Source organism: Dasypus novemcinctus, chromosome 17, assembly GCF_030445035.2.
Source record: "Dasypus novemcinctus isolate mDasNov1 chromosome 17, mDasNov1.1.hap2, whole genome shotgun sequence".
NCBI lineage: Eukaryota > Metazoa > Chordata > Mammalia > Cingulata > Dasypodidae > Dasypus > Dasypus novemcinctus.
In genome coordinates, this window is record NC_080689.1 from 69,108,163 (window position 1) to 69,132,567 (window position 24,405).

The 24,405-nt window shown below is 38.4% G+C and overlaps 1 protein-coding gene across 2 annotated transcripts in view; it reads right to left on the reverse strand.

The window, feature by feature from the left end:
• The window catches only part of GCFC2 (GC-rich sequence DNA-binding factor 2), a 50,630-nt gene extending 28,900 nt beyond the window's left edge, over positions 1-21,730 (reverse strand). For both annotated transcript variants that reach the window (XM_004473349.5, XM_004473352.5), the window contains exons 1-4: positions 14,354-21,730; positions 10,415-10,564; positions 4,752-4,976; positions 3,345-3,442 (exon numbers count right to left, since the gene is read on the reverse strand). In XM_004473349.5, the coding sequence (XP_004473406.3) occupies positions 3,345-3,442; positions 4,752-4,976; positions 10,415-10,564; positions 14,354-14,753 (873 nt within the window). In that variant the 5' untranslated portion in view covers positions 14,754-21,730. The remainder of the gene's footprint in view (positions 1-3,344; positions 3,443-4,751; positions 4,977-10,414; positions 10,565-14,353) is intronic.
• Positions 21,731-24,405: the final 2,675 nt, after the last annotated feature.

Here is a 24,405-nt window from a genome sequence, read left to right on the forward strand (position 1 = left end):
GGTTGCAGATAGCTAAAGCAGTGTAAGAAACAATTAATTTGAATCCATTGGGGCAAAGGGTTACCAGTTTTACGACATACAACAAGCACGGGGCGGGTGGGGTGCATCCTATTTAATAGGGTTTAAAGGGGATATTTGGATTCCTATAAATAGGGGAGTTCTTAAAGCCAGCAAGTAAGCATAAGCCCAGGAAAAGATGCTCACTCAGGAAAGATGGAGAAGACTCTGCACTTCACTTTTTTCTGATTTTCTTGTTAGGAAGGTTAAACTCTGAAAAAAAGCACCAGCCAAAACAGAGCCAAATTATAAAGACTGCAAAAGATTTTTGTATTGGTTTCTTTGTTTTGGTTAACCCTTGGCATTCAAGGAAATCTTGTTATATCACTAGCTGGATACAGACTTAAGGAACAGAGAGCTCAGGGATTAAATCCCAGTGTTAACACATTAAAATATTAAATATGAATAGTCTTCAAGAAAAGATTACAACACAAATGAAAAAAACAAACAGGAAATAATGGCCCACCAAAGGAACAAGATAAAAATTAAGACACTATCAAACACAGAAAACTTTGGAATAAGAATTTAAAAATACAAACTTCAAAATACTCAAAGAGATAATGGAAAACACAGAGCAAGAACTAAAGGATATCAGGAAAACACTGCATGAGCAATATGAAAATCTCAATAAGGAGAAATTTTAAAAAGGAACCAACCATAATAACTGAAATGAGAAATCCCTAGAGGGTTTTAATGGCAGATTGGAGCTGGGAGAAGAAAGAATCAGTGAACACAAAGACAAAACAATTGAAATAATTTAGGCTGAGAAGCAGAACGGAAAAAGGATGAAAAAAAGGGAACAGTGTCTTAGAATCCAAGTGACTCAATATATGCATTATGGGAGTCCCAGAAGGAGAAGAGAGAGAGAGAAAGGGGCAGAGGACTAGTCAAGGAAAACTTTCCAAATTAATGAAACATATTAATATATACATTCAAGAAAATTAGATAAATGGGACTACATCAAAATTAAGAACTTTTGTGCAAAAGACTTCATCATGAAAGTAAAAAGACAACCTACAGAATGGGAGAAAATATTTGGAAACTGCCACATATCTGATAAAGGTTTAATGTTCAGAATATATGAAGAACTCCTACATCTCAACATCAAAAAGACAATCCAATTTAAAAATGGGAAAAGACTTGAATAGACACTTCTCAAAGGAAGATATACAAATAGCTAATAAGCACATGAAAAGATTTCAACATTATTAGCCATTAGGGAAATGCAAATCAAATCTACAATGACATACCACCTCACACCCATTAGAATGGCTTCCTTTAAAAAAATGGAAAATAACAGAGTGTTGGAGTGATGTGGAGAAACAGGAGCACTCATTCAGTTCTGGTAATAATGTGAAAAGGTATAGCTGCTGTGGAAAACAGTTTGGTGGTTCCTCAGAAAGTTAACTATAGAATTACCATATGACCTAGCAAACACATTTCTAAATATATATACCCCAAAGAATTAAAAGCAGGGTATTGGACAGATACTTGGATACTGATGTTCAAAGATGCATTATTCATAATTAACAAAAGACAGATGCAACTCAAGTGTCCTTCAAGAGATAAATGGATAAACAAAATGTGGCATATACATATAAGGGAATATTATTCAGGCATATAAAGGAATGACGTTCTGATACATGCAACAATGTGGATAAACCTTGGAAACATCACGCTGAATGAAATAAGTCAGGCAAAAATGGACAAATATTGTATAACGTCACCAGTATGGAAAAATTAGAATAAAAAAATTTAGTGTCAGAAACTGGAATACAGGTTATCATGGGCTGGGGTGGGGGTAGTGAATGGGGAGTTAATGCTTGATAAAGATTTCTGTTTCTGGTGATAGAAAAGTTTTGGTAATGGATGGTGGTGATGGTGACACAACATTGTGAATGGAATTAGCACTGAATTATATATATGAATGGTTGAAGGGGGAAATTTTAGTTGTATATGTAACTAGAATAAAAATTTTAAAAACACTATAAGACCATACAACACAGTGAGCCCTAAACTATGGATTATAGTTAATAGTATTAATAATTCCATTATTATTAGTAGTAAAATAATAATACTGTTTCACCAACTGTAACAAAGGTACCATACTAAGACAATGTGTTTCTCTATTCAAGAAAACTGAGTGTGTGAGGGGGATATATGGTAACATTGTATTTTCTGTATGCTTTTTCTATAAACATACAACTTCTGCAATGAAAAAATGAAATAAATATAAAGAAATTTTTTTTCTCTTAATTTATTTGCATTATTTTTTTCCAAATGGCTACTAAGCGGTTAGCACATAAATCTTACTAAAATCTGTGATCCTACCTAACTACTTAATAAATAGAATTATTTGGTACTTTTTTTGGCCTAGGGTCACCATGATAAAATTACTGAGGCAGTAAGGGCTCCATGAACAAGAAACTTTGGGAACCTTTTTAACCATTAGGTTAAAATACACACACACACCGAATCATCAAATACAAATGCAAACCTGAGCAGTCAGAGTTAGAACGTCATGATTTGCTGAGTTGTACAAATATCTACTGAACACCTACAATATTAGGCACTGTGGCTTATAACAGTGAACAAAATAGTTAATGACCTCATAAAACTTAAATTTTAGCAACAGAGACTAAACCCAAATTTAGGACTTCTTATCCCAAGTATAGTATTTTTTGTTAGCTTTGTCACTATTTGTTTAAACTTCACCTTTAAATACTCCATATAACCTATCAGTTATTGTGAAATTAAACATAAAAAAGATATGATCTGCTCAAGTGGCTTATAGTATGTGGAAGTATAGTATAGTATGTGGAAGGTATCAATCTAGTGGAAAAAGGATATAATGTACATGGAGTAGTGGGGTGAAAGGTGGCCTCCCATAAGATATGCCTATATCTCAACCACCAGAGCCTACGACTCTAACCCTTGGTGGAAAAAAAAGATCTTTGCAGATGTAATCCAGGGGGGTCCTAAATCCAATGACAAGTGTCCTTATAAAAGACACAACAGGAGAAGAGGAGAAAACCATGTGAAGAGACTGGAGTTATACAGCCATAGCCATGAACGGCCAGGGTGACCAAAAGCTGGAAGAGTCAAGAAGGGTTCTCCCCTAGAGCCTTTGGAGGGCAGCTTTGTTGATACTTGGATTACAGATTTCTGGGTACCAGAACTGTGAGAGAATAAATTTAAATTCCTGTTACTTTAAGCCACCAAGTTTGTAGTAATTTGTTACAGCAGTCATAGAAAACAAATACATATGGTACAAAAATTATTACTACCTCTAAGATTTTAACTGCTTTCCTCATTTGCTGCTGTTCCCAAATATCCTGATTTTCATCTTCCTGACTGTCTTCACTTGTTTTTTCATTTCTGGTTGCTACCAAAAAAAAAAAAAAAATCAATGTATAAATATTCAATATTTTCCCATTATAGTAGCAGCAGCAGCAAATATTTTGGGGGTCTAATTTTGCATTAACTTAATTATTCCTCATAACAATCCCAGGAAGAAGGCACTATTATTATTACCCTCATTTTACAAATGAGTAATTTCACCTACTGGGAGGTAAAAAACTTTATCTGAGGATTGTGTTGAAGCTGGGACTTCAATAAACTGATTCCAGAACCTGCACTCTGATCACCAAACTGTCCCACTGAAAACACAACAACCCCTATTGAGGAAGAAACTTGGAATGAACGAAAAGTTTGGTTATCCTCATCAAAGATCTCTTAATACCTATATGAGTATCCAAACATTTAAAAAATAATTTCTGGGCTACAAGGAACCAGAGTTTCATTATGGAAAGTATTAGCTGAAGTGACAAAAACCTTGGTAAAACTCATATTGTTTATAAATGAAAAACGTGAAAATAGTTATGTAGACATAAGGATTAATGGTAGAAAAGAAGGGTTTAGCAGAACAAGACTGTAGATATTACCATGTTTTTTAAAAAAAAAATTTACAACGGTAACAACAATGGTTTTAAAAGTTTCCAGAGGTGGCGGACTTGGCCCCGCGGTTAGGGCGTCCGTCTACAACATGGGAGGTCCACGGTTAAAACCCCGGGCCTCCTTGACCCATGTGGAGCTGGCCCATGCGCAGTGCTGATACGCGCAAGGAGTGCTGTGCCACACAGGGGTATCCCCCACGTAGGGGAGCCCCATGTGCAAGGAGTGCGCCCCGTAAGGAGAGCCGCCCAGCGCCATAGGAAGTGCAGCCTAGTGCAGCCTGCCCAGGAATGGTGCCGCACACACGGAGAACTGACACAACAGGATGACACAACAAAAAGAAACACAGATTCCCATGCCGCTGACAACAACAGAAGCGGACAAAGAAGATGCAGCAAATAGACACAGAGAACAGACAACTGGGGTGGGGGGAGGGGAAGGGGAGAGAAATAAATAAATAAATAAATCTTAAGAAAAATAAAATAAAAAAAGTTGCCAGAATAAGACAATGTACAATAAAAAAAAAACTGTCAAGAAAGATCATTTGGGGGTCAGGTAATAGTAAACATTATTATGCTTTGGTAATATTTTGATACAGACATATCTTTTAGAGGCCATGTCATTGGCCAAATTAAATAAAAATCAACCACCATATATGTTTACAATTATGATTTTATGGGGACTTTATATTCTAATGAAAAATGCCTTAATTTTCATATATTGGTAAATAAATCATGTACTTGTTTCTTTGGCCATTCTCTGTCTAAGTGTTTGAGGCTTGGGGGTAAATGGTATTCTTTTTTCATGGTCATCAGGCTCACTCTCAGGATCTTCATCACTGTTATTCTTCACCCCAGAGATAGTAGAGGTATGTTTTACATCCAAAGCAATATAGTCCTTCTTGGCTCTGGCCAATTCACGTTTTCTGCGGGCTGCATGAATAACAGCTGGATCAGGGATCTGAACTGAAAGAAACAAGGAGAAGGATGCTGAAAATCAAAGAGCATCAGAAATAAATATTTCTCACATTTAAGAGAAAAAAAATTAAAGGCACTGTTTTTCCAATGTTTTACCATTTTAATAAAAGCATATGACAACTAAATGGCTCAAATTTTACATAAATGAATTTGATAAAAATTAAATGAAATAAATCCAGAAATATCAGAAAACACACTGAAACCACTCAGTTTTATCTTTTAATTTTCTCACTCATCAAGGGTTTTTCTTTTAATTCAGGGCTGGCTAATTCCAAAAGCTCTGAGATCATCTGAGCAGGGACGTGGAATGGGCTGGGGATGGAATTCCCCAGTCAGTGAGAATGGCAGAGGCTAGAAGCATCAGTGACAGACCATTCTAACTCATCAAGGCAGAGGGACTACATCTCCTCAGCCCCGTGGGCATCCAGGCATATAATGAGGGCAAAATGGACTATAAACAGCACATGGCCAAGTGAGCGTCCATGGTCCTGTGCTAATTCCCACATGAAAAAAGTAGAAAAGTCGAATGGAAATAATCAGGTTTATTTACCAGGTGAATAATATTTAAGACAACTTTTAATAGAGTCTGATTTTATTTTTTTATTTTATACAGTTAAAAAAATCTCATTAATATGGACTCTTCCAATTCAAAACAAGTCCTTTAATGCATGATGTAAACTGTAATTCACCTTTATACTCTGGAAAAAAATGGTTTCTTAAGCAGAACATTAAGGTAGACAAAATGGCAAGAGAAATTTTTTCCATTTCAAGCACTTCAAAATATTAAAGCAGTATCAATTCCCTGAGGCTCAAGCAAAATTTTCTAATTGTTCCCACAAATTGGCCTAAATTCTTTGAAAAATAAACACAAAAAATGTCATATGTCTGGCAAATGGTTCAATATCCAAAAGAGACAGATTTCAGATATTACAGACCAATATGCTTGACATCAGTCCTTGGGAAAACAAAAAGTGCTTGAATTAATTTTGAAGCAGGAAAAAGCAATCATTAGAAACCAAGAGATGTTCATTACGAACAAGAAATACCAAATCAAGAGATGTACTTTTTTATAGATTAGTGTATCAGGAACTGATGCAGATCAGATGTCTCTTCCTCTTTCCAAAATACTGAACTAACACTAAACAGAACATTAAAATATTAATATATGGGTTAAACTGCATAATTCACTAGATTTTTAGCTGGTTGAATAACCTAAAAAAAAAAGTTGATTATGAAGCAATGTAGTGACCTGCCAGAGGGCTCTGTATTTTATCTTGACTGGTTTAATGATCTTACTATGATATGAATGAAAACCAGAAAACATATCTTTAAAGCTAGAAGGTAGAGAGCTAATACAACCCAAAGCTGAATTAAAATTCAAAACCCCCACAGCAGATTAGATTAGCAATTCTCAACCCCAGTCTCACATTAGAACAACCTGGGAAGCTTGATAAGATACTGATGTCCAGGTCCCAGTACAAGAGATTCAGATTCACCTGATCTGAAGAGAGGTTGAGGGGCAATATGTTTTTATAGGTTTCTAGTAGGAGATTTTAATGTGCAAACAGGGTTAAGATGATACGTTTAGATTCAAATACCGAAGTTGTATGAATTAAGAAACAAATTCTTGAATTGGAGGCACTTTACTGGCAAATGACTTGGAGGGGTTTAATATTTAATAAATCAGAAGAAATGAGACTCACTAGTGAGATGCTAGTGCTACATAAAGCTGAAGCTCTTTCAAGTGACAATAAAGAAGCAAAAAGTTCAAAGAAGAGTATTCTATCCTTTCCTGAGTCTCTATATCTGGGCAGAGATGGAATGAATTAATAAAATTAATAAACCCAGCCAATTGTTTTTAATAATTTAAATATGTTTTTTACAAAACTGTCATGAGCAAGTTGTTTTCATATATATCATCCTATCTGATATAAAATCATTTAGGTGGGGAGTCAAATATCATTCCCCATTGGTCACAGTCTCTGACAAAGGGCATATTTCAAGGCTGAAATTCCATTATTGTATCATTCTAGTAATTCTATCATCTGAATACAAAATAAATATACTCGTCCATTCACATACCAGTCCTTAAATGTATCACACTGCTTTTTTTTTCCTTCTAATTTTTAAAAATTTTGTTAAAGTTACTAGATCACATAGAATGTTACATTAAAAAAAAATGAGGTTCCCATATAACCCCCACCCCCCCACCCCTATCATTTTTGTAAATTGTATTTTTTTGAAGATACATACATCACAAAAGAGGTTGCATTATAAAAAACATAAGAGGTTCCTGTATATCCCCATCCCCCCACCCCACTCCTCCCAAACCAACAACCTTCCCCATCATTGTGGCATACTCGTTGCACTTAGCTAACACATTTTGGAGCACTGCTGCACCATATGGATAACAGTTTATTCTGTAGTTCACACTCTCCCCCGGTACATTCAGTGGGTTATGGCAGGATATATAATGTCTAGCATCTGACCCTGCAATATCATTTAGGACAACTCCAAAGTCCCAAAAATACCCCCTCATCACATCCCTTCTTCCCACTCCCTCCCCTCAGTAACTACTGTGGCCACTTTCTCCCCATCAATTATATAATTTCTTCTATTAGTAGTCACAAAAGTTTTATAGTAAAATATCAGTAAGTCCACCCTAATCCATATTTTATTCCTCCATTCTGTGGGTCCTGGCATGGTGATGTCCACTCTACCTCTATATGGAGAAGGGGCTTAGATTCCACATGGATGGTGGATGCAATTCTCCTGCTTGCAGTTGTAGGCACTCCCAATTCCCTGGTGTGGTGGTTGACCATCTTCACCTCCCTGTTAGTTGACCTGTGTAAGTCCAATGAACCAGGGAATAGGAGTTGCATCTCTGCTGAGGCTTAGGGCCCAGCTGGCACAAGGACAGTCCAGAGATTCAAGTCTCCTGAGTATACATCAACAGTAGCACCAACCATCGGTTCAGTAAAAGTGACAGAAGAGGCATGTGTAGAAAGGTTACATCTGAGTCCAACTCCATCACACTCAGGGACACAAATTCCAAAGTAGGGCTCACTTACATGGTACTGAGCTTCAGAGCCAGCTGCCATGACCATATCCCTGTGGGTCTCCGAAGCCCTTAGGAGAACCAGTATCTGCAGTTGTGTCCACTTTGGCTGTTTCTGGGGTCCTCCTGAGGAGTGCGTAAGCATGACCCCTGTGATGACCTCTTTACTCTTTTTTGAAGACTCTTAGCCATATAAACTAATTTGTCTGCCATTTTCCCCTTTTATTCAAGGTCAAAAAGCAGTTTTTAACACATGATCCTACATGTGGGCTGAGATATTCTGCTGGTCTGAGTTGACCCTTTTATTCAAGGTCTTTTTCTATTTACATCATCAGCTGGTGCTTGGTAATAATCTCACACTACTTTTTTAAAAAATAAATTTAACATTTTATTTATTTTTTATTTATTTCTCTCCCCTTCCCCGCCCTCCTCCCTGTGTTCTTCTGTGCCTGCTTATATACTTGTCAGCGGCACTGGGAATCTGTCTCTTTTTGTTACATAATCTTGCTGCGTCAGCTCTCCATGTGTGCGGTGCCACTCCTGGGCAGGCTGTACTTTTTTTGTGCTAGGTGGCTCTCGTTATGGGGTGCAATCCTTGCGGTGGGGCTCCCCTACACAGGGGACACCCCGGTGTGGCACAGCACTCCTTGCACACATCAGCACTGTGTGTGGGCCAGCTCATCACATGGGTCAGGAGGCCCTGGGTTTGAACCCTGGACCTCCCATGTGGTAGATGGATACTCTATTCATTGAGCCAAATCCACTTCCCTCACACTGCTTCTTTATCTTTCCTTCTTCAGTCAACACATGGCCTGCAATTCTAAGTGTTCCTTTAAGGCAAGGTTTTCTTTCTTTATATCAGAATTTCTCAAAGGTCTTTTGGGGACGAGACAAAGCTTCCCTGTGGCTGAACTATCCTGTATTCTGCAGGACACGTATCATCCCTTGCCTCCAGGGCATTACATAACAGCAATACCTCAGTCACTACAATAACTGAAAATTCTCTCACTCATTTCCAGAGGTGGGCACTATTGCCCACACTTTAAAACCACTTTCTTAGACAGCCTAATCCATCTTCTTTTAGAGCAGCACTGTCAAATACGGCAGACACTAGCCACATGTGGCTATTTAAATTTAATTAAATTAAAAGTAAATCAAATTTAAAATTTAGTTCCTCAGTCACACCAGCTACTATTTCAAGAGTTCAGTAGTTATATGTGGCTAGTGGCTACTCCTGGACAGTGACAAAGCAGAACTTTTCCATCATTGCAGAAAGTTCTATTTTACAGTGCGATATCGAGACACGAGGCTTCAATTTTCTATCAGGCTTCAATTCTCAATACTGACTTCATCACTAGTGCTTCTGTACTTTGTGAACTTGGGTAAGAAAGAAAATGACAAGGCTACAGAGTTGGGTAATCACTTGTTACTATATTAAAACTTGTTTATATATATATTTAAAAAGTACATTTCAATATAGCTGTTTTTCTTTATAATGCTATATATTTTACTTCATTAATTTTCTGAGAAGGCAGTCTTAGGCTTCACAAGACTGACAAAGGGGTCCAGGGCACAAAACAAGTTAAGATCCTTGAGCTAGACAACAGTTAGCAAACTTTTCTGTAAAGGTTCAGATAAACAGTTTTGGCTTTCTGGGCCATGAGGTCTCTGTCACAATCAATTTTGTCACCGAAGCAGCCACAAAAATATATAAATGAATCAACATGTCTGTGTTCCAATAAAACTTTAAATACAAAAATAAGCAGTAGGTCAGATTTGACCCAAGGACAGAAATTTGTCAATCGTTGAGTTAGACTGATCATTCTAAAATACAAAAGTGGTCATGTCATCCATGTGCCTAAAATTTTCAGTAGTTTCTAGAAGTCCTTTATAATCTAACACCAACTTGCCTCTCTTGCTTTCTTTCTTTCTGTTCCACCTTCTTAAACTCCCAACCAAATATTGTAGCCAAACAGCAATTTCTAATTTCCTGAACACACTATGCTATTTTCCCTAGAGTTATATATACTCTGCACCCTATACCTGAAATATCTTCACTGACAAATTCTTACATCCTTCTGGTACCAGTTTAAATCACCCAGTATAGCACAGTGGTTAAGAGCATAGGCTTTGGAGCAGATTGTATAGGTGTGAATCCTAGCTCTGCCACTGACAAGTTGTCTAGCCTGGGGCATGTTATGTCATGGACAAAAGCTGCAAATGTTGGCACTCTGATAATAATTAGTAAAAAATTACTTGTCCCATACTTCACTGTACTTTGTTGTGTTATCTATAATGCAAACCACCAGAATAGAAAATACTGATATTAGAAATAAAGTTCTTAACTAAGATTACAAAAATTACCAACCTATTGAAGAAAATTCCTTTTCTTCTGGAGAGTTGGAACCATTAGAAGATGCACTCTGATCTTCCTTACTTTCTGAGGAATAGTGTGTTTCATCCTCTTCATCTGTTGAAAGGTCAAGAGTTCTGGGTTCTAAAAGGATATTTTCTGAATCTAACAAGAAAGAGCCGAGATAGTGGAATCAATAATTGAAATTCTGGCATATGTATTATATGGTGTTTTAATCCTAGTCCATACCTAAAGTAGACATAACATACCTTTCTGCAAGTCCTGTCTTTCTGAAATCAATGGATGTTCTAATAAATGTAAAAGACTTACCCTATTTGTACTATTTACTTGTCTAATAAAAGGATACAGTGAAGAGAAGGGAACATTAGAGAAAAAGGAAAAGCACAAAAATTGAAGGAATCTCTGGAACAGAAAAGAGAAACAGAGGTACACCAAGTGTACACTAATTTTTTTTCTTTTTCTACTTATGCACTACCTCTCTTTTCTGTTCCAGAGATCACATGGAAGCTGTTTTACATGGTTGGTTTCATTTAATAGTCACAAGTCAATGAAGTAGATGGTATTACTGTTGATGACACTAAAGACTGGAGAGGCTAAATAACATGTTCAAAATCACATAGTAAGTAGAGAAGCAAGGTTTTAAGCCTATTTCCATCCAATTCCAGAATCTAGAGTCTCTTTATATTATACCTTATTACAATGGCTGCTGGCAAGAAGTACTATAATAAGCACTTTGATTCCAAATCAAATCATGGTCTATTTTCAGTGTGTGATTTTGGGAAGGTCACTTACTCTTTTAATTTCAATTAATCTGTTAAATAAAGATGACATAACAGAGATGACACTCCCAGGGTATTGTGAGAATCAAATGAGCAAACTATAAAGGAATTCTTGGTATTATAGACAAGAAAGGACTTGTTAGATTACAATTATTTTGCACTCTTTTTATGAATAACTGTAAAACATAAGATTACATTAAAAATTTTCCATAAATAGAAGACTGATATACAATTCAAAATAATTCTGGATTAAAACCAAACTATAAAGGAAGAATAAATACAAATGTAGCTCACAATAGCTATCTATGACAACCCTTATCCATTCCCAAAGATGATTGACATTAGAAAAATGATTCTCAAAATGTGGTCCATCATCCCCCCTTCAGAGGGTCTATGAAGTAAAAACTACTTCCATCATAATACTAACACATTATGTGCCTTTTTCACTCTATTAATATTTACATAATGTAACCAAAGCAATGGTAGATAAAATTGCTGGTTCCTTTGTATGAATTAAGGCAGTGACACCAATCTGTAGTATGTCATATTTTTCACCACCAGACATTAGCAGAAAAAAAAAGCCAGGTTCACTTAAGGACCCTGATGAAGCAATAAAAAATAATGAATTTTACTAAATCTTGAGTACATATCTTTTTAATAGTTTTTACAACAAAATGGAAGTATGCATAAGGTACTTCTGCTGCATACTGAAATAGAATGATCATCTAAAGGAAAAAAACTGAGTTGCAAACTGGATTAGCCACGGTTTTTGAGGAACATCATTTCATTTGCAAGAACTTGGGCTTTGAATCTCAACAGTTACAACTACTCTCCAGTTCACTGGACTCACCCAGGACAACTAACGAGGAGATGATGATGGACAATCATCCCAAGGAACACAGAGTTTATAACTGTAAGCAATATAGTCCCATCTGCCCCATAGAATCTAAGCCCCTTCTCAATTAGAGGCAGAGTGCACATTACCATCCCCAAAGAAGCATTGGGCAACGAATGATGGACTAGGGTGGACTTACTATTTTTCTAGTATTGGAAGAACTTGTTATTATTGATGTAGAGGTGTTGGCCACCAGAGAGGCTTAGGGGAGGGAAAAGGAAAAATAGGTACAATATGGAGGCTTTTTCTGGACACTGAAAGTGTCCTGAATGATGTTGCAATGACAGATACAGGCCATTATATATCTTGTCATAACTTACAAAGTTGTGCAGGAGAGAGTCTAAACTATAATGTAAACTATAATCCACACTTAGTGGCAATGCTCCAATATGGGTTCATCAATTGTAACAAATGTACTACACTAATGAGGGATGTTGTTAATGTGAGAAAGTATGGAAGGGGGAGGAAGGGAAACATATGGGAATCCGCTATATTGTTTATGTAACATTTATGTAATCTAAAGTTTCTTTAAGAAAAAAAAGAAGAACGAATGTCAGAAAAACTCCGGTTATTTTGATGTGAGCATGTGGTAAACATTTTCTCAAAAATGAACAAAATGTGCCTATTACTTAATAAGAATTAGAGTCGAAGTGAAAATTGGAACTTTGGAAAACGTGTATCTTCCACTGCAAACACGACACCTTCCCAATACTTAAGGGCAGTGGTAACATTAACAAACCATTTTTGATATTATATAATAAAATATGTCAAAGTCTACAAACTCAGTAAACAAATACTTTCCAAATAACCAATGTATGCTGTTATCAATTATGCATGTGTAAAAGGTCTGTGCAAAGTGCACATCATCGATTTTAATGTAATAACGCATGAAAAATTTACTAAGATTCCATGTTACAACTAAACTTTAAGAAACTACTTGAGCTTTAGTTGATTATTAAAGCAGAATACCTACAACGGTCTAAAAAAGCTATCAAATACTCCTCTACATATCTACATCCTGGATTTTCTCACATCAACAAAAACAAAATAGCAAAACAGGCTGCATATAGAAACAGATATGAGAATACAGCTTCCTTCTATTAACTTGGACATTAAAGATATTTGTGAATAGAAAAGAATGCACACCTCTTGCTATTTTTTTGAAAAGTTATTTTTCACAAAAATTTTATCCTTACGTGTAAAGGGCCTGTAATGGGTTACTGTTCTTTAGATAAACCGATGCAAGTTTGTCAGTTTTAATTTGAATATGGTAAATATCAATACATATAAGTCAGAGAAACAAAAGTCCTTTGGAGTCCTCAGTCATTTTCATGAGTATAAATTAGGGTTCTTAAGATCACAAAGAATTCCTGGTCTCAATTCTCCTTACCAAACCTTAATTGCATGACATATATTTTAGAGCAGAAAATCAAATACAAAAATCTATCAAAACTTCAGAAACATCAAGATGGCTTTAATGGACAGATTAAAAGGACATCAGGATTTCCTTTAATGAGGAAGTTTTTTTAACCTCAAGACTAACTACAAACAGTAGTCCTTATTAAACTCTAACGCTAACTCAGATTACACTTCTTTTTTTGTAAACAACTTTACGCTGTTAGAATACCAAAGAGCTCCAAAGTACTTCAAAATTTCTACAACGTATTTAACTCCATGATTGATTACAGTCTACAGTGTCATTAACCCGTTACTCGAGCTACTTCCCAATATATGTTGCTACTTTTACCTCAGATTTTGTAAATAACAAATGAAAAGAAAAACAAGCAAAAGAACGTCATGAAACCCGTCACTTAGATTTTTCTAAGGAACATGTTTGGTGAAGCGTTTTCTAAAAAATAAAGGTTCAATTCTTAATTGGTTAAGTTTCAAAATGGTACATATAACTTTCCTGCCTTCTTAAGAGCATTCAAAGCTACTTAACTTCGTGATGATTTAAGTTCTTCCTAAACACCAAGTGTTGTATTACAACTATAAGCGGTGATGGTCCTTAGGTGGTGCAAGCACAGAAGAGCACTCAAACCACACAGATTTTTTTTTTTTCCAAAACTCCCTCAACGAGCCGAAGGTGGGGATGCAGGCAGGGGGCGAGTGCTCCCCGCCGGCTGTCTAACTCTATTTCTACGACTCAGCGTCGCAGGTGGTGGACAGAGCGTTAAAGACCGTCCCGGGACGGCTCCAGAAACCCCGCGGCCGCCGCCCTGCGCGTCAGCTCCCGCGCCCGCCGCGTTCCAGCGTCACCTGGGGCTCCCGGGCGGCCTTCCGCGCAGGCGCCGCGCACACAGCGCCGAGAAGTCGCCCACACCCTGCCTCGGCCTCGAGGGCCCCGAGCCCGCGGCGCTCGTTCCGTCGCCTCGGCGCGGCCTCCTCCGCAGGGTGGTCCTTCCTCCGCAGAGCTCGGAGCCTCTTGCTCCCTGGGAGTCCGGGGTTCTGCAGATGGTTCCTCGTCACTGTCGCTGGAGGAAGCTCTACGCTGCCGGAAATTCCTTCTCGGCCTGTGAGCCATGGCAGAGGCCCGAGCTCCGTCAAACCCGGTTCTCGGCGGCCCCTCTGGCGCGCGCTCTCGCCTGGCTGCCTTGTGAGCGCGCCTCTTACGCGCGCCGCTGCCTCTCGCCTCGCCGCCGCCGTCGGACGTGCGCATGCGTGCTTCGCCTTCCTGGATCCGGTCAGCGGAATATTGTGCTGAGGATTGGACCCTGGTGATAAAGTGGGCATAGTAGCACTATTTGGGGCGTATAATCCATCGACAAGTTGATTTTCAGTCCTTAGAAATTTTCTCCCTCATCGACATCTGACCCATGCCCTTCTAATTAGAGCCTGTCTCCAGGAAATTCGGTTTGAGATTGTCCCAAAATTATTCTCTGCGAGTGGCAAAAAGCACAGTAGCTTGTGAATGTTTGAGCCGTGAGATATCTGTTTCAATGGTGTGCTGGGGCAGTCCCTCTGGGCTGGGGAGAGCCAAGCAGAATTTTCAGGAATTTTGCAAATCGGTTGTTAAACCCAGCCATTATTAAAACTTAAAGTATATAAACTTAGAATTAAAAGAAGTACTTTAAAACAAAAGCAATAAATACAAAAATTACCACTACTTAAGTTTTTACTACCTTTTACTATTATCTATGCCCTTGAATTTATTTACATCTAGAGCATCTGTATTGTGAAAATTCTATATAATTTGTATTACACGCCTTTTCTGATTTCTGTATTCTAGTGGTCACATTGCTAGCATGAAATCAGCCTTGGTGGGAGGTTTTATACCACGGGGATTTGCAAACATTACAAATTAGGACTTTTCCCCCAGACAGCCAATCGTTAAATATTTACCAGGATACCCTTGTCTATATTTCACCAATGGGATGCAGAAGAGGCAGGATTTCCCTGGCTGATCAGCCCTAGAGCTCTGTTGTTCATAGCTTATCTCAATAAATAGCACTATCCAGAGCACTCGTGGGAAATATTGTCATAAAGTATCATCAATTATTCATAGTTTATTAATGACTTATTGTAAAGAGAACTTTCTCTTTTAAAATACAGGTAAATTTAGGGCACTGCCTGAAAGTGTTTTGTTTTTTTTAAAGATTAGGATGGTAGCAAGTGGTATGAAAAGGGTACTAATGGAAAAAGGAGATGCTTGTGATATCTGGAAGAGATGCTTCCTATTATGGACCAAGGGCTCCTATAGGTAAAATGAGTGAGAAAGACTTGGGGTGGAATGGGGGAGGGGAGAAGATGTAGCATTTGGCTTAGTGCTTTCCAATCTACCATCTACCCATGCAGAATTCCCAAGCCCTGATGTGAATGCCGCTCCATTCTCCCATTGCAGAGCAGGGCGTCTTTCTAAATCAAACTGCAAAGCAGTTAAGACAAAAACATAGTAAAGTATGATTTTACAATTTTGAGAATGAGGAAGATGGTAATGATTATGATAAACTCAGTGTTCTTTTTATGCACCATGTAAAGGAACATAGCCATATATTGTACAAGCCAATCAGCATGCACTGAAGAGCCCAGGCATCATGCTAGGTAGGACTTAGTCCAGTGCTCCTCAAATCTAATGTTCTCCAAATCATCTGGGGATCAGGTGAAAATGCAGATGGTGATTGTATGGATCTAGGGTGGGCTTGAGATGCCTCATTTTTAGGAAGCTCCCAGGCATTGCCAGACCTGCTGGTTTATGGATCACAGTCTAAATAGCAACATCCCAGAGCAGATACCAAGGGAAATTAAACATCCTTAAGAATTAAAAAAAAATGTTCCTGAAACTTGGCTATGATGAATTTCATATCAGATTGTAACAACACATAAGTGCCTTTATGTATCTCATAATCTGGAAGCTGAATAATTAATCTTCAGAGATGAAACTAACAAGAATCTATTTACAGTGATTGAGGTTATCTAACTATAGAAGTTATTCCCTATAAGGGGATATCTGTGTACAGTTTCTCTAGAAGAGTTCACCATCAGTCTCCAAAATTGCTTTAGGTGTTTGTCTCAGTTTGAAAGTGGCCGGAGAGAATTCACTTGAGTGTCCCTTGCAAAGAAAGCAGTTTATTTAAGGCTAAAGTGTGATGCTGGTGTTCCAGAGGCTATCCTCTTCCTTGGAAAGTCACCAACTCACAAGCAATGTTCAACTGGAATTTGAAAACACCATGCGGAGTTCAGTGTTGTCATTTGGGGTAAGAGCTGTCTGCTGATGTGGGCTAGTTGATTACTTCCTCACTTCATACTACACTGCCTCTCTTATTCATCTTGGTATCCCTGTACCTGGTGTGGAATGTGTGATACATCCTAAATCAACATGAAAGGCACTGAACTAAATGTATGAATAAGTCTCTGAAACACATGTTTTCAGTCACAAAAGTGAGTTTGAGAACACAACAATCACTGTCACACATGTCAATAGACAGGAAATAGATTACTGAGGTAGAAAGAAAGAAAAAATGCTTTTTAAAACAAAAACCAAATCTTTGTTGTAAGAAAGGTGAGAAAAGCGAATGTCTCTCAGTTTGTTCTATATGGGAGAGGGTGAAACAGAACTTGTTAAATAAAAGGGCTCAGGGAAAGAAGAGTGAAGGCTTTGAGGTAGGGTTGTCAGATTTAGGAACAAAACAAAACAAAGCAGGATGCCTGTAGCAGTTTGATATTGTTTATGAAATTCAAAAATAGATGTTGTGTTGTGTTTGTAAACTGGTCTGTTTCCCTGCGCAGATTAGATTGTATTGAATTCAGAGGTTTCACTTTTACCTAATTAAATTATGATTAGGGCTTCAATTTGGCCACTTCAATAGGACATTTGAGCCCCCAACACTTGGTGGGCAGGGACGCACAGAGAAAATGACACGGCAGAGGAGGGAGTTTGAGTGTTGATGCTCTAGTCCCAGGAGACAGCTGGAAGACTGCAGAGGCCCCAGGAAGAGGGATGGGCCTGAGAGTCTACAGCTGACCTTGTGAAGAGAGCTGAGCAGCTGGGTCTGGAAAGAAACAATCCCCAGGAAGAGAGACGATGTGAGAGAGATGAGCCTTGTACCAGTCTACAGGTGAGATCAGAAGAAGCTGTGCTCACAGAGCCTTAAGAGGCAGAAGGAAGGTTGAACTCTTGCAGATGTTGGCAGCCATCTTGCTCCAACACATGGCAACAGACTTTGGTGAGGGAAATGACTTATGCTTATGGCCTGGTAACTGTAAGCTTCTACCCCAAATAAATACCTTTATAAAGGCCAACAGATTTCTGGTATTTTGCATCAGCACCCCTTTGGCTAATACAATGCCCAATTAAATTTGAATTTCAGATAAAAAAGGAATTTTTTTTTTTTTTTTTTCCTGTAAGTGCATCCTGGGGAGCAGATGTAGCTTAACAACTCAAGGGAGTCAATGTGGCTCAGTGGTTGAGTGCTAGCTTTCCACATACAAAGTCCTGGTTTCAATCCTTGGCCCCTGGTATCTAAAAAGAAATAATATATATATATGTGTGTATGTGTATATCTCCTATGCAATATCTGGTACATACTTGCATGGAACATATTGCTACTTAGCCTGGGATATAAAGAGATGTGAACAATTTCAAAGAGTAGAGAAAGGGTTTGCAATCTGGGGATAGTGCTGGTGGTTCTGGAACCTGAGGAGATGTGAAGGCCAGTGAGAAGTTTCTGGTTGCAGGGTATGATAAATTTGAGGCTGTGTGGACCCCAGAAAGTCATTTCCTTAGAATTAATCCATTTCTCTGGGTGTAAACGTATTGTAGGTGGAACATTTTGATTAGGTTACTTCAGTTGGGGCGTCCCCAGGCTGGGTCTTAATCCTCTTACCAATAAATGAGATGCGTATGGAGAGAAACAGCAAGAAAGCCATGGAAGCAAGAAGCTGAAAGCAATGAAACGTGGAAGAGGCCACCATGTGCCCTGCCCTGTGACAGAGGAGTCCAGGACCACTAGCAGCTGGTCGTGGGGAGAAAGCATCACCTGATGATAACTTGATTTGGACATTTTTTCTGAGACTTGAAATTGTAAGCTCGTGAGCTAACGAATCCCCATGGTAAAACCCAAACCATTTCTGGTATATTGCTTTCGGAAGCCTAGCAGACTAGAATACAGGGTGTAGGGAGCCAAGGGACATTTCAAATAAGGTGCTGCTTTCCCTCAAACCTTTAGTAAAACTTCCTGCTGCCCCCAGCCTTGCCTTAACATTGCTTTGGGGACTAAAGGACTCAGGGGCTGAGGCCAGCACGGTGTGATAAGGAAGGGATAGTGGCTGTTTAGTTTACAGGAAAAGGGCAGCCAGAAAGAATTATATTTCGCCAAACAGTCTTTCTGGGTACCCGCAATTATCACTGCCTTATATGATTTGATCTTTCCTATGAATACTAGGATATTTTTCCTCAAGAGGCCAAGGATAATGCCATATTTCTTATTTGCCCTACACCGTACTTGCTTACAATACTTGCTTATTAATTAATTGATTATTAGGAGACTTTGCTTTATTCATTTTTTTTATGATTTAGAATTGCAGGGGTTAATAATTGAAAATTTTAGGTATATAAAAAATTTCCAACACATGGAAATCTGTTATATTTTTCCATACAGACTGCTTTTACTCTTAAAGTGAAATGACATTTTATTCAGGTTGTCTTTTCATTTATTAGTGGGTTCTGAGCTCCCTCTAGTGAGGGATATCTCATATATCTAGAAATATGGTACAGAAGAATTGTGTCAAAAAAATCTTTTAGAAATGGCTTTCTTTCCTAGTAGAAAGCTATTTTTAAATTTTCTCTTGGTTAAAGTGACAAGTATATTTTAGTTTTAAAGCCAACCTATTTCAAACTTTGTCAGAGGACAAATTTTGGTAGATTACTTTTATAAGTAAAATACAAGTCAGCTTTGGGAATTAAAAACAATTTATTGTAGAAACATTCTTAAATGTATAGATGTAATAATTGTGCTTCCATTTCTTCAGCATCTAATTTTTGAGCTCTACTGTGATGAGAGCCAGTGTCAGGACCAGAGGGAGCGGTCGGCCTACTGGAAATTCTTTATGGTCTCCTGTAATCTCAAGTACTGAGAATTCTTTCAATTGTAGATCCCGACTTTCAGAAGGAGGAGATGTCTTTGGACTATCACCTTTGTGGGTCTGAACTAATTTCTTTTTTATTGAACTAAAAATATTTTCTCAACCATCTGTTATAGAGGCATAATGAGCATGATAATATAGTTTAATTCTGTCTTCATATGCATTGGGAAAATAGAGAATTGTTATGACAACATTAAATTGTAGTGTTGAGCATCCAGGAGTAAGAAAGACTATTTAATAGATTAAACAATGATTTATCCTTCTGAGAATTATGGCTGTCAAGCACCCAAAAAGTCACAGGAAAAACCTATCGATCAAGCAAAGTGAAGTTTATGAGACAAACTTTATAGTAAAGGAGAATTCCACTTTAATGGTTTCAGAAATCTGGAAAGGGAAATATGGCAGGGTATATATGGAGTTTCAGAGTCTGAGCTGGGTGACTTTAAGGCAGGTCTAGTGAGGAGAGGAACTTGTTGGGCAGGTTTTATGACATAATCGCTTTAGATTGGTAAGGCCAGTGAGACCAGGTGTTCAGGCGAGCCTGGAGGAGCAAGCTGCTTTAGTCTTCCTGAGAAAGTTGGCACACAGTCTTCTCTTCCAGGAGCAGCCATTTCCTAGAGCAAGCAGTTCAGTTTTGTTGTTGTTGTTCAGTCTTGGTATTGTTTTAGCACAAAAAACAGGAAAGTATTCTTCCTCCCAGAACTATTTATTAATAGCATAGGGACCAGAAAGTACGTTTGATCCCGATACTGTCTAACACCGGGAAACGGTATTAGTCTTAGCTTGCCAAAGGGCTGCCGATGCAGAGTACCAGAAATGGGTTGGCTTTTAGAATGGGAATTTTATTTGGGGTAAAAGCTTACGGTTCTCAGGCCATGAAATGTACAAATCAAGGCACCATCAGAGATGCTCTCACACCAAAGTTGGCTACTGGTGATCCTGGGGTTCTGCCACATGGTGGAGCAAGATGGCAGCTGGTCTCTGCTGAGGTTTCTGCCTTCCCATCCTGGCTCACCATCTCTGGAGCCCAGCTGTAGGCCACCAGGCATAAGGTTGTCTCTTTCCAGGCCTCCTCTCTGTCTGAGCTGCTCCACCTTCTTCCTGAGTTCAGCCATGAACTATTAGGCATATGGCTCATCTCTTCAGCCTGGAGCTGCTCTTATGGGTCCCGCATCTTGGAGGCTCTGTGCTACTGCTTCACCTGCTAGCGATCCTCGAGTCCTCTCAAATATGGCGTGGTCAGAAATGGTGGCTTCCTCTCTCTGTGTGTCTCTCTCTGCGTCTGTTTATATAAAGCTCCAGTAAGAGGGTGGAGACCCAACTTGAGTCATGCCTCACTGTCATAGTCCAATCAAAAGGGCCCCACACCCACAAGAATGGATTAATTCAAGAATATAATCTTTTTCTTTTTGGGATTCATAAAATAACTTCAAACTGTCACAAGTATTCATAAAAGCACCAGTTTCTGGTAGATAATGAAATCATAGCAGCCAACATTTACTGAACAATTACTATGTGTCAGGTACTGTATCAAGCAGTTAATATATATCATCTCATTTTATACTCACAGCAACAATTTAGAGTGGATTGTTATCCTTGTTTTACAGGCAAAGAACAGAGAGAGATTAAGGAATATTCCCAATTCAAGAAGCTAGCTAGCACGTAATGGGATGGAGATTTAATCCAGGCAGAATAATCTGAAACCTTTAGATTTTACTACATGACACACTCCCAGGGGAATTCCTTTCAGTGAAAAGGAGCCACGTGAAGTAAACCCTACTGTGCTAACTGACCACAACCTGTTCATTAGTTGCAATAATGTTAAGATCAATAAACATGTCAATTTAGTACAAGGAAAAGACATCATAAAGCAAAGTGTCAAGGGTGTCTATGAATGACTTGCTTCATTTTAAATCTTTTTGCTTCTTAGTTCTAGGAGAAATTCTAGAACTTTCTATACTAACAAATTAATTTTCTAACAAATTCAAGTTTCTTTTCAGGGCCTCCACTGGAATTTTCACTGAACTTTCTTCCTGTCATGAAATGTAACAAAAAGAAAAATGCATGAAAGAAAAATGTACAGTTCAATGATTTATCACAAAGCAAGTTCCTCTGTAACCACCACTAGAAATCCCTTTTGTGCCCCCTTTCAATCATTTCACCCTCTCTGCCACCCAAAGTGATCATTATTCTGACTTGTATACCAATAACTTTCTTGCTTTAAAAAAATACAGTTTTATCACTTAAGTATGCATACTTAAATACTATGGTTTAGTTTTGTCTTTGTTTTTGAACTTTACATAAATGAAGCATTTATTGTTTTATATCTTTTGATTAATATATATTTGTATTATAATACCACATTGTTCTGTGTAATTGTAGCCCATTCATTTTTTAAATATATATATATATATATATATTTTAAAGATACTTGGATTATACAAAATGTTACACACAAAAAAATGTAAGGATTCTCATATGCCCCACTCCCAACACCTCCCACCCTTCCCCACATTAACAGCTTCTTTCATTAGTGTGATACATTCATTGCAAATGATGAACACATTTGGAGCATTGCCACTAAGCATGGATTATAGTTTACATTGTAGTTCACACTCTCCCACTCAATTATGCAGGTTATAGCAGGATATATAATGGCCTGTATCTGTTGTTACAGTGTCGTTCACGACAATTCCAAGTCCTGAAAATGCCCCCATATTATACCTCTTTTTCCCTCTCCCTGCCTTCAGCACTTCCAGTGGCCATTACTAGAATCACAATAAGTCTATAGTAGAACACCAGTAAGTTTACCCTAGTCCATATTTTATTCCCCAATCCTGAGGATTCTGGGTTGGTGATGCCCACTCCACCTCCAATTGAGAGGGGGCCTCAATCCCATATGGCTGATGGATGGGACTCTCTTGCAGTTGTAGACTCGTTTCCTTGGTATAGTGATTGTCCATTCTTACCTCCTCGTAAGTTGTCCTGGGTGAGTCTAATGAACTGGAGAGTAGGTGTTGCAACTCTGCTGAGGCTCAGGTCCCAGCTGGCACATGGACAGCCCAAAGAATCAAGTTGGTAAACCTACCAACTCAGCACCAACTATAGGTTCAAATAAAAGGAACAGAAGAGGCATGTGTAGAGAAGTCACAACTGAGTCCAACTCTGTCATACTCGGAAGCACAAACTCCAAAGAAGGGCCCACTGGCAAGGCACCAAACTTCAGAGCTATCTGCCATGACCTCAGGACCTGGGTGTCTCCAGAGCCCTCAGGAGTCCCACTATTTGGGGTAGTATCTACTTTGGAAGTCTATCAGATCCTGCTGAGATATGCAAAAGCATAACCTCTGGAATGACTTCCCAACTCACTTTGAAATCTCTTAGCCATATAAACTCATTTGTATTTGCCTCTTCCCCTTTTTATTCAAGGTCTTTTTCCAGTTGCATTGCTTGTTGGTACTTGGTCGTAATCCCTCAGTGCCAGCAAGCCTCATCCCTGAGTGTCATGTCCCATGCTTGGGGAAAGCTAATGCATTCATATTCTGAGTTTGGCTTAGAGAGAGGCCACATTTGAGCAAGGTGAAGACTCTCAGAAGTTAACTCTTTGGCACCCCACAGCACTAGGCTAAGTTATAATTTCAAGAGAAAGGCTCATAAGCATAGTCATCAATATCAAGGGCCCATCAGTGGACCATCCTTCACTAGCCATTGCCCCTTCGCTTGGGGGATTGTTGCCGTTCCATTAGAGAATGTGGCAGAGCTCCCCATCCATTCCTTTTTATTACTGTGCATTATCCAATTGTTTGAATATGCCACTGTTTATTTAGCTATCCTAAAGCTGTTGCACTTGGTTGTTTTCAGTTTTTGGCTACATCTTAGTTTTATGGCTATGATCACAAACAACACAAAATGGGTTGGCATAACCAATAGGAATTTATTGACCCATAATTTTGAGGCTAGGAGAAGTCCAGCAAGGTGATGCTTTCTCCCTAAAGACTGTGGTGTTTTGGGGCTGGCTGTCAGCAATCCTTGGCCCCTTTCTTTTCTATCACATGGCAATGAGCATCTTCTCCTTTCTTTTCAAGGTTCTTTTGACCTCGAGCTCCTGACCCTCCTCCTTCTGCTTTGTTTTCATAAAATGTCCAGTAATTGGATTAAGGGTCAACCTTTTTCAGTTGGGTCACATCTTAACTAAAACTAACATCTTCAAAAGATCCTTTTTACAATGGGTTCATGCCCACAGGAATGGATTGGGTTTAAGAAAATGTTTTTATTTGGGATACATAATGTAACCTATCTCAGGCCACAAATATTGTTGTTATGAACATCTTGTATTTGTCTCTTGGGGCTCATGTATACAGATTTCTGTTGGGTATGAATCTAAGAGTGGAATAGCTGAGTCATAGGCTATGCTTTCTTCAACTTATTGGAAAATGTCAATTTTCCAAAGTAGTAGTTGCCTAAACTTATATTCCCAACTGCAATGTATGAAAGTTTCCATGGCTCCTTATCCTTGCGACACTTGGCATTGTCAGTTTTTTTTTTAAAATTAGATATTCAGGTATATGTTCTTGTGGTTTGAATTTGAATTTCCTTGATTACTAATGAGATTGCTACTTTATTAATGTGGTCTCTCTCTTTTTATTTCTATCTAGAGTTCCTCCTTTTTGAATTGCCCATTTTTCTACTGTTGTTTTCCTTTTTTTCTTAATAGTGTTAGTTTCTTAGGC